The sequence below is a fragment of the Choloepus didactylus genome, chromosome 4 (genome assembly GCF_015220235.1).
Source record: "Choloepus didactylus isolate mChoDid1 chromosome 4, mChoDid1.pri, whole genome shotgun sequence".
Lineage (NCBI taxonomy): Eukaryota > Metazoa > Chordata > Mammalia > Pilosa > Megalonychidae > Choloepus > Choloepus didactylus.
Genome location: NC_051310.1, coordinates 14365198 through 14380743, shown reverse-complemented (window position 1 = coordinate 14380743; position 15546 = coordinate 14365198). Strand labels below are relative to the sequence as shown.

The following is a 15546-nucleotide window of genomic DNA, read 5'->3' as shown; positions in this document are numbered from 1 at the left end:
AGCTCTGCAAAGAGGGAAAGGAGAAAGGAAAGAATATTCATTTGGAACCAATTTTGTGCCTACTTTACTTTTGCCAGGTATTCAGTTCCCCATTTTACAAATGCAGAAACCAAGGCTTGGGGTGGTGAGATAATTTGCTCAGGGTCACACCACTCATAAGTGTTGGAATCTGGAGTTGAATCTGACTGTAGTCACTCTAAATCCATTCTCTTTTCACCATATGACACAGTATAACTTTGGTTTCTTTCCTCATTTAACTTCCTTAAGCCTCAATTCCTTCATTTGCAAAATAAGTCTAATAACACCTACCTTACCTGACCGTTCTAAGGTTTAATGTGAAAATATGTGAAAAGACTCTTACAAATTTAACACGTGCAAGTACAAGTCACATTGTTTTTATCTGCATTGAAGCTATCTTCTTCAAGAAAATAATTAAAGAAAAGTGATAGAACAACAATTAGTTGGCATATGGACAAAATCCAAGTGAAATTCTTGAGCTTATTGATTGTTTTGCAGGATGGAGTGAATTGCTGATGCAAGTCAGCTCACCTGCCATGGTCCAACTAGGGAGCTAGACGACCAGTGATCTGAGAGGTTTGAGGAAGGCCCTGGACAGAGGGCAGAAGATAATCCAGATATGGTCCCAGGAGCAGCCAAATTGAATCTGGCACTAAATGATTCCTTTGTGATAAATAGGAACCTAGTGATTTAAGAAGATCAGCAGCTAAAAATATGTTCCCTTCATAACTGAATTCAGTTTCCAGATTCTTCTCAGACAGTCAAAGTATTTCTTGATATAGTGATAGGTTTGCAAACACTAAGTGGAAAGTAAAATCAAAATTTAAATTGATAATTTCTCATGACCTCTAAACCCAGCAGTTTCTAAGTAACCTCCCCTAGCTTTTGATGGCACACAGGTTACTGCCTGCTGACCCAGGTTGCCCACACTTAAGTGACTTTGGTGTGTAAAGAAGAGGCAACAATGATTACCTAAAAGTGTAGAGGAAAATAATAAAAGGGATCTATGATGATCAAACTGTTGGGAACCTACAGACATAATCCAACCCTCTGATTTTTCCCTATTTGGAAACAGATCAAAAAGGGAAAGTGGTCAGTGGTTTGTCCAAGGCCACACAACAGATTAGGGTGGAGCTGGATCTAAAACAAGGTCTCTCAACTCACAGTTCAGTGCTCTTCCCACTCTGCCACATGGAGCAAAGAAATCCTTCTAAATTAGCTCAACAATGTGTATTGAGCACCTACCTTGTGCCTGGCACTATTTAGGCCTTAGGAGCAAAAATAAGCACAGCCGCTGCCTTCATTTAACATATAGTCTAGAGGGGAGGCTACATTTAATGAAAATTTCATCCAGACCAAAGTCAAATTGTGACTTGGACACACAAATCTTCTGACAGGAGCATTTGACCTAGCCGGGGGGGTCAGGGATGGCTTCTCAGGAGAAGTGATAGTTGAGCCGTTAATTAGGTGAAGAGAAGTAGGAAACGTGTTTCAGGCGGAGCAGTGTGAGCAAAGGCCAGCTAGTGGGAAGGGTGGGAAGGAGCCTGGCTAGCCAGTGTGGCTGCAGCCACGAGGAGAAGAAATGAGGTGCAGAGGTCTGCAGTAGCTCTGGGCCATGCTACGGAGGGCTCCTCCCTCCTCTCCCCTCCCCTTCCCTCCTCTCCCCTCACCTTCCTCCTTTCTCCCTCCCTCCCTTTCTTTCTCCTGAGAACAAAGGGAAGCCATTGAAGAAGTTTCCATGGGATTTGTACTTAACAGCGGTGACAGAAGGGGTGGAAATGACTACCTGATCTTTTAAAAGAGTGACCTGGAATGTCTTCAAGTTCTGTGCAAAGTTACAAAATACCATTTGGTTTTGTAGAGCCACATGAAGACGTGTTCCCAGCCGCTGCACGAAGATACATTTGGTGGACATCTCAAAGTTGGGCTGGCTCAGATTGCAGCCATGGAAATTTCACGGGGCAACCACAGAGATAATAAAGCTGTGATTCGCTATCTGCCTTGGCTCTATCATCCTCCTTCTGCAATGCAACAAGGGTAAGTCTCCTCATTATTCCAGGGATGAGGGTAAATAAGACAGGAAACACCACTGAATTTCCCGAGGCTCAGGTAGAGCAAATGAATGCATTTAAGGTATATGGAAGTAGGACTTGATTGGTTGGGAAGATGGAAATTGAGGCCTATCTCCATACTCACTTGCTGATCCAACAACACAAGCACTTTGTAACATGCTGCCAATAAAAGAAACTTACCCTGGTACAAGAATCTCAGTCATCCTGATGTATGATGAAAACTTGGAGTTGAGAACTGCCAGGGTAACTAACTCTTAATTTCAACTAGTTAAATAAATCTATAAATATTTATTGGGTCCTCACATTTTCTCTATCTTCAAGTTTAAAGTTTAGCTGGACCAAAATCCAGGGCAGAGATGAAATAATTACAGTGCAAAGAGGTGCAAGCCCCTGATCTTTCCTGTAAGTGGGGCAGTGGGCTATTTAGCTGGGAACTCTGAGCAGGATTGAGCCTGTCACTTTGCATGCTGGGCCCTCCTGGCTAGCAACACAGTTTGGACTGGGGGTGGGGGGGCGGAGGAAGGAGGGCAGGAGGAGAAAATTATTGAGGAGCAGGAAGATGAGTGGCCATGTGTTAAATTGCATCCCCTCTGCCCCGTTGTGGTCAGGATGTCAGAGAAGAACTTTCTAATGAAAGGAAAGGAAAAAGAGTTTAGAAGAGAAACTAGTCAGAAGAGGTAGACAGGTTTGTGGAAGAATGAGGCAGAATGTTTGATTCTCTGTTGCCACAGGCTGCTCTTTGTTGAAGATGCTAAGATCCAGGATTAGGGTGAGAAATAAGAAAAACATATACATCATTTTGTTGGTACGCTATTGCCTTGGTGTTTTGTTTTCTGTAATTGCCTGTGAGATCACTTTTTTAAATTCCTTCCTTCAGTAAGCATTTATTGAGCACCCAATGAAACAAAATACATAAAATCATCTTTAAAACTTCCTTCTTCTCCAATAGACCCAAAGAATTCATCGAGTGTGTCTCCCACATCCGTCTGCTGTCTTGGCTGCTTCTGGGTTCACTCACTCACAATGCAGTATGTCCAAATGCCTCCTCTCCCTGTCTGCCCATTCCTCTGGATGCAGGTTCCCATATTGCAGATCATCTTATTGTTATCCTGATTGGATTTCCAGAGCAATCAAAGGTAAGTGATTCTTGCAAGATTAAGACCATATGCATGGAAATTGCTAATGGCAACCCTTATCAGACAATTATGTTCCTTCTGAGAAGCAAATGCATCTTATCACTTGCCCTCCTGTGGATGTTAGAAAAGCATCTTTTGCTAATGCCTTATTTAAAGTTGTTTAAATTCCCAGATTACGTTTTTTTCCCCCTAAATTGCTTTTCCACTTACTTTTATGAAGATAAATTATGGAGGCAAGCAAGAGTTAGCTTCCTAGGCATTTCTATCTCAAAATAATGAAGAGAAACATAAGGCTAGAGATATAATAAAAATTCTGTGATCAGTTTTTAGAACCAAATATGAAGTAGAGGGAAATTGATGCTCTAATTCTTCATACACTATTTTTCCAAATCAAATCTCTAGAGATACATGAAGATACAAAATGAAAATAGGAAGGCCATTTGGGAACTTACTAAAGCACAAATTGGAATCACCCACACAGAGGAACTTGGTAAACCGCAGAAACAGATGATGTGCTTAAGGGACTAAAGCAAACCCAAGGCAGGCACCAATCATGAGCCTGCACAAGCAGACCAGACACACTGGTACTAATCAGCTAGGAGGAGCCAAGGGCCCTTCGCAGAAGTTTAGGCAAGTTCTGGGAGGTCAAAGTGGGTTTGGGGACAGCTGGGATTTAGGCCAGGGCAAGTTGACTATGATATAAAGTAGAACACCCATCCAAAATGACCTGAATGATGTTTGCAAAAAGGAATTAAGACAGTCAGTTCCTTCTATTTCAACCCAGATCTGTGTTTGAGTCCTAACTATGGTGCTGTCAAATTTTGTGACCTTGGAAGTTAGGTAACCTCTCTGAGCTTCATATTCTCATGCATAAAATAGATGAGGGGATGGATTGAGAATTGTGGAAAGTGACGTATAAAAAGCCCTTAGCACAGGTCTGGCACATTGGAAGAGCTCACTCAATAAATACTGACTCTTAGTACGAGTACCATCACTTGCTACTGCTGTTTCAATGACTCATCCGACTCATTATTAAGTACTGGGCAGTGCTTTCCTAGGGATCACCTCGTTTACTCCTCACTACAGCTCCTTCGAGAGGGTTCTGTAATCCCCATTTTATAGACGAGGAAGCACTCTAAAATGGTAGAATGATGATTCTTCTTAATCCAAGTTAGGAAGGAGAATGTCAGTTTCATTAAAAGGCAGGGGGTGGGTAGAGCTGTTCTGCAAATTCAGGTGTCTTTTCTTCGAAAAGATGCTTTGTTCTCTGAGCACACTCCCACTGACTGAGCTACAGCAGATTGTTTTAAGGTGATGAATCATGAGTTTGTAACCCTGAGAGAACTCTCAGCCTCAGACCTCTTGAATCAAGTGCTTTGGCTGTGTTCCCTGGCAAGGCTGAGCACCTGGGGAGGGCTCCGTGCAGCGCCACTCCCCGCTGGAAGGTAATGGCTCCCTGTCTTCCCTTTCAGACCTCTGTGCTGCACATGTGTTCCCTCTTCCATGCATTTATCTTTGCTCAGCTCTGGACGGTGTACTGTGAACAAAGTGCAGTGGCTACCAATGTCCAGAATCAGAATGAATTCAGCTTCACAGCGATATTGACAGCACTAGAGTTTTGGAGTAGGGTGACGCCCAGCATCCTTCAGCTAATGGCCCATAACAAAGTGGTGAGTTCATCAATAAGTTTTTCCTCTTGGACGGAATCTCAAGATACCTAACCACTCCCAGTTCTCATGCTATATATTTTTTAAAAGTTTCATGGATAAATGGCTTAATATGTTATAAATTGGCTATTCTACATGCATAAATTTCTATTAAAAACAAACCAAACAAGTAAATGTGGTAACAGTAATTTTTGTTTTTTCTTCCTAATGCCAAATGAAATATATATGAAATTTCTACCTTTAAAGAGTTGTTTTGGTGCTTAGGAGTGAGATTCATATTACTTTTGGATTCTAAGCAATTTAATAAAGCCTTGCTTAGCAAATTGGATCATCTTTTTGTGGTAGTTTAAGAGCAGATTGACCACATGGGTTCATTCCACCCAGGACTCAAAGCCTGAAAAGAGTCTCACCTTTCTGAGTTGCCCTATGAGGACTTAAGCTCCCCAATCCCCAAATCCAGTCCCATTTTAATGTAGATGTGTCACCAAGCTGGGGGAGGTGGGGTGGGTGGACGGAAGAGTGGGGGAGGCTGGGAGTGGGGCTCCTCCGGCCCTCACTGCAAGACGTCTGGGGACTGGTTAGCAAGAACCCGCTTCATTGAGCAGGTTTGGATTAGTCCTCATGGAGTCAAAATTGCAAGCAGTTGGGAAGGAATTTATAAGGGGGCTCTTGGTTCCGTCTGCTGAGCAAGCAGCAGCCAGTGTCTTGGTTGTGGAGGCCACCAGTCGAGTTCTCGCCTGTGAGGAGCAAGAGGGAAGAGCACCCCGAGCATTCCAGTGGACCCAGAGGCGCAGCGCTGCACTGTCCACAGAAGACACTCAGGAAATGATTTCTGGTGGACTGAATATCATCCTTAGAAATATTTCCTTTTAGCTGTGATTAATTGGAAATGGGACTGTATATTTCCTTTATGCAGCACTGTCTTTTCTGTAGTGAAGCAGATGTTATAGGGCAAATCTTTTTGTAGAGAGATAGTGTCGTTTAATTTGAAGGAAAATTTTAGGGTTCACAAACAGTTTTGTGTGCTATAGAAATAATTACATTTTAGAATCATAGAATCTGGGACTAAGGAAGAACTTGGAGATCAAGCATTGTTTTCTGTTATTTTACAGTGATGAAACTGAGACCTTAAACCTAGAGTAGAGTTTTGAAATTTCCTTACACTGTCATTGGTTTTATTTTTTTTTTTTTTGACACTAATAATAGCTCTCCTCCAAATCCCTCTTGTTAATCAAATGTTATAAATGAATTTGTAACAATTGAACTTTTTACAAATGATGTTAATTTTATTTTGAAAAATTTGTTTAATCATAAGCCAGACAGGTAAAATCCCCCTGGAGTGTTTAAAATCTAGTCTTAGGAATTTCTGATGAGGGATATAATTTCTGTTGTGCTTTTTAACTGGCATAAGCATGGCTACTTTGTTCCATAGAGGATAAAGCCTCAAAGCCAGATCTGCAATAAATTAAATAGCCTTTCTCGGTGAATAAACTGTGAAGAAAGGATCAAGATGGAAAACAGGAATTAACCCCAGAGTTGTACAGCTGGAAATGAAGGAAGCAGAAGCCACTGATCCTCTGGTGTGAGTTACAGGCAGTGTGGGATTAGCAGGTCAAGACTCGAGTCCCATCAGCAGCTCGAGTAGATGAGGAAGGCAAGACAATTGCAAAACCTCTGGAGCATTTTTTGTTCAGTTTCTGGTTTGAAGTTTTGCAGGTGAATAGATGCCGCTCCTTGTGTTCCTGTAGGGTCGTTATGCAGGAGGATTTCCTGGGCACAGGACAGTTTAGTTCACAGCTCAGGTTGTAAGGTTTCCACGTCACTGGGAGTGGAACTGATTTTCCTGTTTGTTGTTTCAGATGGTAGAAATGGTGTGTCTCCATGTGATTAGTTTAATGGAGGCATTGCAAGAATGCAATTCAACAATTTTTGTCAAGGTAGGAAAATCTTATGATTTTTATAGATCATTTCTTACTGCTAAAAATAAATGTGGATTTATTTTGAATGTACTTTCTGACAAGGAAATTAAACCCAATGGAATTTCAGTATTCAGAGGTAGGGGTGGAGGTTTCAGGCTCACATGATAACCCTTCACCAAATAGTTCCTGTGCTGTTTTTGCCCCTGCTCCACCACTGTGGCCACCTCTGCCTGGGCTCAGTATGTCAGACCCAGATCTCATATAACACAAATAATTAAAATATGACTGGGAAAAGTTTATCTGAAGATGACTCTCCACTAATATAAATTGGTTGGTGGTTCCTCACTATGCAGAAGATATCCAGAAAATCAAGGAAAATATTTAGTCTGTAATTATTTGGCTCGGTAGCTGATACTTTTATCTAAAACAAATTTAGTATCAAATATTATCCTAAATTATTATACAATGTATGCAAATAATTTAACATTTGTTATCTGCCCAGGAGCATCAGAAACTTAGTACTGTAGTAAAACATAAAGGAGTAGAGAACTTGGTTTCTCACTCACTTTATCTTTCTAAACTCCCCTCTTCTTTCTTTCCTTCCTGTCGTCTTCTTCATCTCACTGATTCTTTTCCCTTCTTCTTCATGTACCTTTTCTTTCTGTACCTTTGACTTCTATATTCTATCATCTTAGCCACCATCACCATCACCATCAACCAGCACAGAGTGCATCAATTTGGAATGTTATACTTGCTATTTCTTTCCTTAGTTGACTCCATCCTTCGATAAAGGACCCTTGCCAGGTTAACTCACACTGTGATAAAAAGAAGCAACCCATTTTCAGGGAAAACTTGACTATTGCTAGAACACCACAAGGTAGTTGATTGAAATGGGATAGTGAAATATCGTTCTAGCTGTAGTCCATAGCAAAACTCAACGATACAAGAGATTTTATAAATGTATGATCAACAACTGGTTTTTTAAAATATTTTTATTGTGAAATATAACATATATACAGAAAAGTGGTAACTTTCAAAGTATGATTTAACAAGTAGTTAGAGACCAAATTTCAAAGAATGTTATGAGTTACAGTTCCATGATTTCAGTTATTTCCTTATTGTGAAATATAACATATATACAGAAAGGTGATAACTTTCAAAATACAATTTAACAAGTAGTTATATAGGTAATTTCAAAGAATGTTATGGGTTGCACTTCAACAGTTTCAGTTATTTCCTTATCGTGAAATATAACATGTATGCAGAAAGGAGATAACTTTCAAAGTACAATTTAATGAGTAGCTATAGAACAAATTTCAAAGAATGTTATGGGTTTCAGTTCCATGGTTTTTGTTATATCCTTCTAGCTATTCTAATACCCTACCTTCCAAAAAAAAAAAATTAATATAAAGATTCAGTATTCGAAATCCTTTGTTAAATCCTATCTTTTCTGTTGCTATGCCTTCCTCTCATTTAATGACTTTCTCTATCTTCAGGGATGTAGCTAGTAACCACCCCAATTTGTTCATATTGAAAAGGGGTATCAACATTATGGGGAAAGGGGCTGCATCTGGTTGATGTTCTTGAAGAGGGTGTTTCCTCTGGGTTTTGGGGCTTACCTGGCATTGGAACAATCTGGAAGATATACGTTTCTGAAAAATAAACTTAGTGAGTGAAACTTTTATAGGGTCTTAAATAGGGACCTAGATATTTTGGGACTACTGTTGGTTAGGGCATGGCATACTGTGGCCATTTGGGATATCTAGCTGGAGCTTGTATAAGAGTAACATCCAGGATAGCCTCTTGGCTTTATTTGAAATCTCTTAGCCACTGTAACCTTATTTTATTACCTTTCTTTTCCCCCTTTTGGTCAAGAAGGCATTCTCAATCCCTCAATGTCAGGGCCAGGCTCATTCCTGGGAGTTGTATCCCATGTCACCAGGGAGACTCACTCCTCTGGGAGTCATGTCCCATGAAGCGGGGAGGTTAATGAATTTATTTGCAGAGTTGGGCTTTGAGAGAGAAAGGCCACATCTGAGCAACGAAAGAGATTCTCTAGAGGTGACTCATGCATAATTATAGGTAGGCTTAGCCTCCCTTTTACAGCCATAAGTTTCACAAGAGCAAGCCTCAAGATCAAGGGTTGACTTATTAACAGGGGGATCCTAATTTCACATAGCATGTATTCTGTCCAAGATAAACAATCAGTGTCTCACATTATCTTCACTTAGTTGTACTATCATCACTCTCAATTTTAAACAATTATCATAGCACAAAACACCCCAAAGCTCTTATCAGCCCCTAATTATTTATCCCTAGAATTAGTGTCATACTGGTAAGGTATTCCTATTAAATATAGTCTCTAATATGCAATGAGTAATTTTTCCCATATACCATTCTGTTAACTGTACCAGTGACATACCTTAGAAGTATATCAGGCAAACATTTGTAGTGCTAATCTGTGGGACACATTCCTTTAAACAACCGCTTTTGATCATGTTCACCTTCAATGCAGCACTGATACTTATAATGCCATTAATGAACAGTTATCACCCCTGTCCATTCCCATACCTTTAAGTTTACCCTCATTAACATGTCTGTGCATATTAGGTTATCATTCCCCTTTCACTAGCTTCTGTCTATCTCTAGGTCCCCTCTACTCTATATTATAAGACACTGATTTTACATTGTTCGGAGAGTTCATAGTAGTGGTAACATACAATCTCCCTCCTTTTGTGCCTGACATTTCACTCAGTACTATATCTTCAGGGTTCATACATGTTGTCATATGTATCTGGACCTCGTTCCTTCTTGCTGCAGCATGGTATTCCATCATGTTTACATACCACATTTTGTTTACCCACTTGTCTGTTGAAGGACACTTGGATTATTTCCATCTCTTGGCAGTTGTGAACAATGCCACTATGAACATCTGTGTGTAAATGTCTGTTCATGTCACTGCTTTCAGATCTTCTGGGTATATACTGAGAAGTGAAATTGTCAGATCCTAGGGTAACTTGATATCTGGTTTTCTGAGGAACCACCAAACTGTCTTCCACAGTGGCTGTACCATTGTACATTCCCACCAGCAATGAGTCAGAGTTCCAATTTCTCCATATCCTCTCCAGCATTTGAAGTTTTCTGTTGTTTAATGGCAGCCATTCTTATTGGTGTGAGATGATATCTCATTGTAGTTTTGATTTGCATTTCCCTAATAGTTAGTGAAGATGAACATCTTTTCATGTATTTTTTAGCCATTTGCATTTCTTCTTCAGAAAAATGTCTTTTCGTATCTTTTACGCATTTTATAATTGGGCTGTGTGTACTATTGTTGAGTTGTAGGATTTCTTTATATATGCTGGATATCAGTCTTTTATCAGATATATGGCCAGTGAGTTGCTGCCTCTTAACCTTTTTGACAAAATTCTTTGAGGACAGAAGCTTTTGACTTTGAGGAGTTCCCTTTTTTTTTTTTTTTTTTCTTTCATTGCTTGTGTTTTGGGTGTAAGGTCTAAGAAGCTATCTCCTAATACTAGGTCTTGAAGATGTTTCCCTACATTATCTTTTAGGAGTTTAATGGTTCTGTCTCTTATATTGAGGTCTTTGATCTACTTTGAGTTAATTTTTTTTTTCATTTTTATTGAGATTGTTCAGATACCATACAATTATCCAAAGATCCAAAGTGTACAATCATTTGCCCCTGGATACCCTTATACAGCTGTGCATCCATCCCCACACTTAATTTTTGTTCAATTTTAGAAACTTTTCATTACTCCAGACAAGAAATAAAGTGAAAGATGAAAAAAAAAAAAAAAAAAAAGAAAAGGAAACTCTAATCCTCCCCTATCCCTAACCAACCCCCCTCAATTGTTGACTTGTAGTGTTAGTATAGTACATTTGTTACTGTTTATGAAAAAATGTTGAAATACTACTAACTGTAGTATATAGTTTGCAATAGGTATATATTTCTTCCCTATATGCCCCTCTATTATTAACTTCTAATTGTATTGTCATACATTTGTTCTGGTTCATGGAAGCGATTTCTAGTATTTGTACAGTTGATCATGGACATTGCCCACCATAGGATTCAGTTTTATACATTCCCATCTTTTGACCTCCAACTTTCCTTCTGGTGACATATATGACTCTGAGCTTCCCCTTTCCACCTCATTCACGCTCCATTCGGCGCTGTTAGTTATTCTCACATCTTGCTACTGACACTCCTGTTCATTTCCAAACATTTAAGTTCATCCTAATTGAACATTCTGCTTGTACTAAGCAACCACTCCCCATTCTTAAGCCTCGTCCTATATCTTGGTACCTTATATTTCATGTCTATGAGTTTACATATTATAATTAGTTCCTGTCACTGAGACCCTGCAATAATTGTCCTTATGTGTCTGGCTTATTTCACTCAGTTTATTGCCCTCAAGGTTTTGTCATCAACCCATTTTTTTTTTTTAATATGGTTTTGTTCACTCACCATACATTCCATCCTAAGTAAATAATCGATGGTTCTCTGTATGGTCATATATTTATGTGTTCACCACCTTCACCACTATCTATATAAGGGCATCTATATTTCTTCCACAAGGCAGGAGGGAGAGTCAAAGAAGGTAGAGAGGCAAAAGAAAGAAGAAAACAAAATGACAGCTAGGAAGCAGCAAAAGGAAAAATAACCTTAAATCAAAGTAGAATAAAGAATCAGACAATACCACCAATGTCAAGTGTCTAACATGCCTCTCCTATTCCCACCTCTTATCTGCATTTACCTTGGTATATCATCTTTGTTACATTAAAGGAAGCATAATACAATGATTCTATTAGTTACAGTCTCTAGTTTATGCTGATTGCATCCCTCCCCCAATGCCTCCCCATTTTTAACACCTTGCAAGGTTGACATTTGCTTGTTCTCCCTCGTAAAAGAACATATTTGTACATTTTATCACAATTGTTGAATACTCTAGATTTCACCAAGTTACACAGTCCCAGTCTTTATCTTTCCTCTTTTCTTGTGGTGTCTCACATGCTCCCCACCTTCCTCTCTCAACCGTATTCATAGTTACCTTTGTTCAGTGTACTTACATTGTTGTGCTACCATCTCCCAAAATTATGTTCCAAACCACGCACTCCTGTCTTCTATCACCCTATAGTGCTCCCTTTAGTATTTCCTGTAGGGCAGGTGTCTTGTTCACAAAGTCTCTCATTGTCTGTTTGTCAGAAAATATTTTGAGCTCTCCCTCATATTTGAAGGACAACTTTGCTGGATAAAGGATTCTTGGTTGGCAGTTTTTCTCTTTCAGTATCTTAAATATATCACACCACTTCCTTCTTGCCTCCATGGTTTCTGCTGAGAGATCCGCACATAGTCTTATTAAGCTTCCTTTGTATGTAATGGATTGCTTTTCTCTTGCTGCTTTCAGGATTCCCTCTTTGTCTTTGACATTTGATAATCTGATTATTAAGTGTCTTGGCGTAGGCCTATTCATATCTCTTCTGTTTGGAGTACGCTGAGCTTCTTGGATCTGTAATTTTATGTCTTTCATAAGAGATGGGAAATTTTCATTAATTATTTCCTCTATTATTGCTTCTTCCCCTTTTCCCTTCTCTTCTTCTGGTACACCAATGATACGTACGTTATTGTACTTTGTTTCATCCTTGAGTTCCTGGAGATGTTGCTCATATTTTTTCATTCTTTTCTCCATCTGCTCCTTTGCGTGTGGGCTTTCAGGTGTTTTGTTCTCCAGTTCCTGAGTGTTTTCTTCTGCCTCTTGAGATCTACTGTTGAATGTTTCCATTGTGTCTTTCATCTCTTGTGTTGTGCCTTTCATTTCCATAGATTCTACTAGTTGTTTTTTTGAACTTTCGATTTCTGCCTTATATATGCCCATTGTTTCCTTTGCAGCTTCTATCTCTTTTGCAATTTCTCCTCTAAACTTTTTGAATTGATTTAGCATTAGTTGTTTAAATTCCTGTATCTCAGTTGAAGTGTACGTTTGTTCCTTTGACTGGGCCATAACTTTGTTTTTCTTCGTGTAGGCTGTAATTTTCTGTTGTCTAGGCATGGTTTCCTTGGTTATCCAAATCAGGTTTTCCCAGACCAGAACAGGCTCAGGTCCCAGAGGGAAGAAATATTCAGTATCTGGTTTCCCTGCAGGTGTGTCTTAGAAAATTGCTCCACCCTGTGATGCCTCAGGTCACTGTGCTTTTCTGCCCAGCAGGTGATGCCTGTTAGCCTATAATTCTTGCCTGGTGTGAGGAGGTATGGCCGTGTTCCCCCAGGCTCTGGGGTCTGTTTCTGAATGGAAAGGGCCCCACCCCTTTCCTCCTAGCGAAGACAGACCCCCCAGGTGGAGGTCATTAGCATTTCAGTGGTCTCTCTCTCTGCTTGTGCTGTCTCCACCCTTCCCCAAGTCACAGCCCTGGAAACTGAAAATGACTGGGGCTTTCTCCACTGAGCCGAAAAAGAATCAGATAGTCCCCTTCAGACCCAGTCCAAGGCGACCCTCTGGCTCTCCAAGGTCAGTCGTCACCCAAAGCCTCTGTCTGTTTTTTGGGGATTCGTACCTGTAGTGAGCAGTTCACACTCGCTACTTAAAACCCGGCAAGCTCAGCTGAGCTATATTCGCTTGCTGGGAGAGAACATCTCTCTGGCACCACAAGGCTTGGCGGCTTGGGCTATGGGGGAGGGAGTCTCGTGACTTGGATCCGCAGGTTTTACTTACGGATTTTATGCTGTGTTCTCAGGCATTCCTCCCAATTCAGGTTGGTGTATGATGAGTGGACGGTCTTGTTTGTCCCCCCGCAGTTATTCTGGATTATTTACTAGTTGTTTCTGGTTTTTTGTAGTCATTCCAGGGGGACTACTTAGCTTCCACTCCTCTCTGTGCCGCCATCTTGCCCAACCTCTCCTACTTTGAGTTAATTTTTGTATAGGGTGTGAGGTAAGGATCTTCTTTCATTCTTTTGGATATGGATATCCAGTTCTCCCAGCCCCATTTGTTGAAGAGACTGTTCTGTCCCAATTCAGTGGATTTGGGGGCCTTATCAAAAATCAGTCGACCGTAGATCTGAGGGTCTATTTCCAAACACTCGATTTGACTCCACTGATCAATATGTCTATCTTTTGTGCCAGAACCATGCTGTTTTAACTACTGTGGCTTTATAGTAGGCTTTAAAATCAGGAAGTGTAAATCCTCCTGCTTTGTTCTTCTTTTTTAGAATGTTTTTGGAAATTTGAGGCCACTTTCCCATCCAAATAAATTTGATAACTAGCTTTTCCAAGTCTGCAAACTAGGTTGTTAGAATTTAGATTGGTATTGCATTGAATGTGTAGATCAGTTTGGGTAGAATTGACATCTTAATGACGTTTAGCCTTCCTATCCATGAACACCAAGTATCTTTCTACCAATGTTGTTCCTCTTTGATTTCATTTAGTAAAGTTTTATAATTTTCTGTGTAGAGGTCGCTTACATCCTTGGTTAAGTTTATTCCTAGGTACTTGATTTTTTTATTGCTATTGTGAATAGAATTTTTTTTCTTTAGTGTCTCTTCAGTTAGATCATTTCTAGTGTATAGGAACATTACTGCCTTTTGCGCATTAATCCTGTATCCCACCACTTTGCTGAATTTGTTTATTAGCTCAAGTAGCTTTGTCATCGATTTCTCAGGATTTTGCTAACATACAATCATATCATCTGCAAATAATGATAGTTTTACTTCCTCCTTTCCAATTTGTATGTCTTTTATTTCTTTGTCTTGCCGGATTGCTCTGGCTAGAACTTCTAGCACAATGTTGAATAATAGAGGTGACAGCGAGCAACCTCGTCTCATTCCATATCTTAGGGGGAAGGCTTTCAGTCTCTCACTGTTGAGTACTATGCTGGCTGTGGGTTTTTTGTGTATGCCCTTTATCATATTGAGGAAGTTTCCTTCAATTCCTACTTTTGAAGTGATTTTATCAGAAAAGGATCCTTAATTTTGTTGAATGCTTTTTCTACATCTGTTGAGATGATCATTTGATTTTTCCCTTTTGATTCGTTATGTGTTGTATTACATTGATTGATTTTCTTATGCTTAACAACCCTTGCATGCCTGTAATGAGCCCCACTCGGTCGTGGTGTATGATTCTCTTATGATGTTTTAAATTTCTTCATGATCCATCTAATGTCCCCACTGTCATTTCTGATTTTGTTTATTTGGGTCTACTCTCTTTTTGACTTTGTCAGTCTGGCCAAGGGTTTGTCAATCTTGTTGATCTTCTCAAAGAACCAACTTTTGGTCTTATTTATTCTTTTGTGTGTTTTTTGTTGTTGTTGTTCTCTATGTCATTTATTTCTGCTTTAATCTTTGTTATTTCTTTTCTTCAACTTTCTTTAGTGTTAGTTTGCTAAACAATCTCTGGCTTCTTCAGTTGTTCAGTTAGGTCTTTGATTTTAGCTCTTTCTTCCTTTTTAATGTATGCATTTAGAGCCATGAATTTCCCCCTTAGCACCACCTTTGCTGCATCCCATAGGTTTTGATATATTGTGTTCTCATTTTCATTCGTATCTAGATATTTACCAATTTCTGTTGCTATTTCTTCTTTGATCCACTGATTGTTTAGGACTATGTTGTTTAACCTCCACGTATTTGTGAATATTTTGGTTCTTTGGTGGTTATTGACTTCTAGTTGCATTCCATTATTGTCAGAGAATGTGCTTTGAAAAATTTCAATCTTTTAAAATTTGTTGAG

The 15546-nt window shown here is 39.6% G+C and overlaps 1 protein-coding gene across 10 annotated transcripts in view; it reads left to right on the top strand.

Annotated features, from left to right (window-relative positions):
• Window positions 1-15546, top strand: part of UNC79 (unc-79 homolog, NALCN channel complex subunit) — a 348180-nt gene that overhangs the window by 311110 nt on the left and 21524 nt on the right. For 9 of the 10 annotated variants that reach the window (XM_037832000.1, XM_037832003.1, XM_037832007.1 and 6 more), the window contains 4 exons: window positions 1880-2055; window positions 3040-3226; window positions 4699-4896; window positions 6753-6830. In XM_037832000.1, the coding sequence (XP_037687928.1) occupies window positions 1880-2055; window positions 3040-3226; window positions 4699-4896; window positions 6753-6830 (639 nt within the window). The remainder of the gene's footprint in view (window positions 1-1879; window positions 2056-3039; window positions 3227-4698; window positions 4897-6752; window positions 6831-15546) is intronic. The other variant, XM_037832001.1, reaches the window with a different exon arrangement.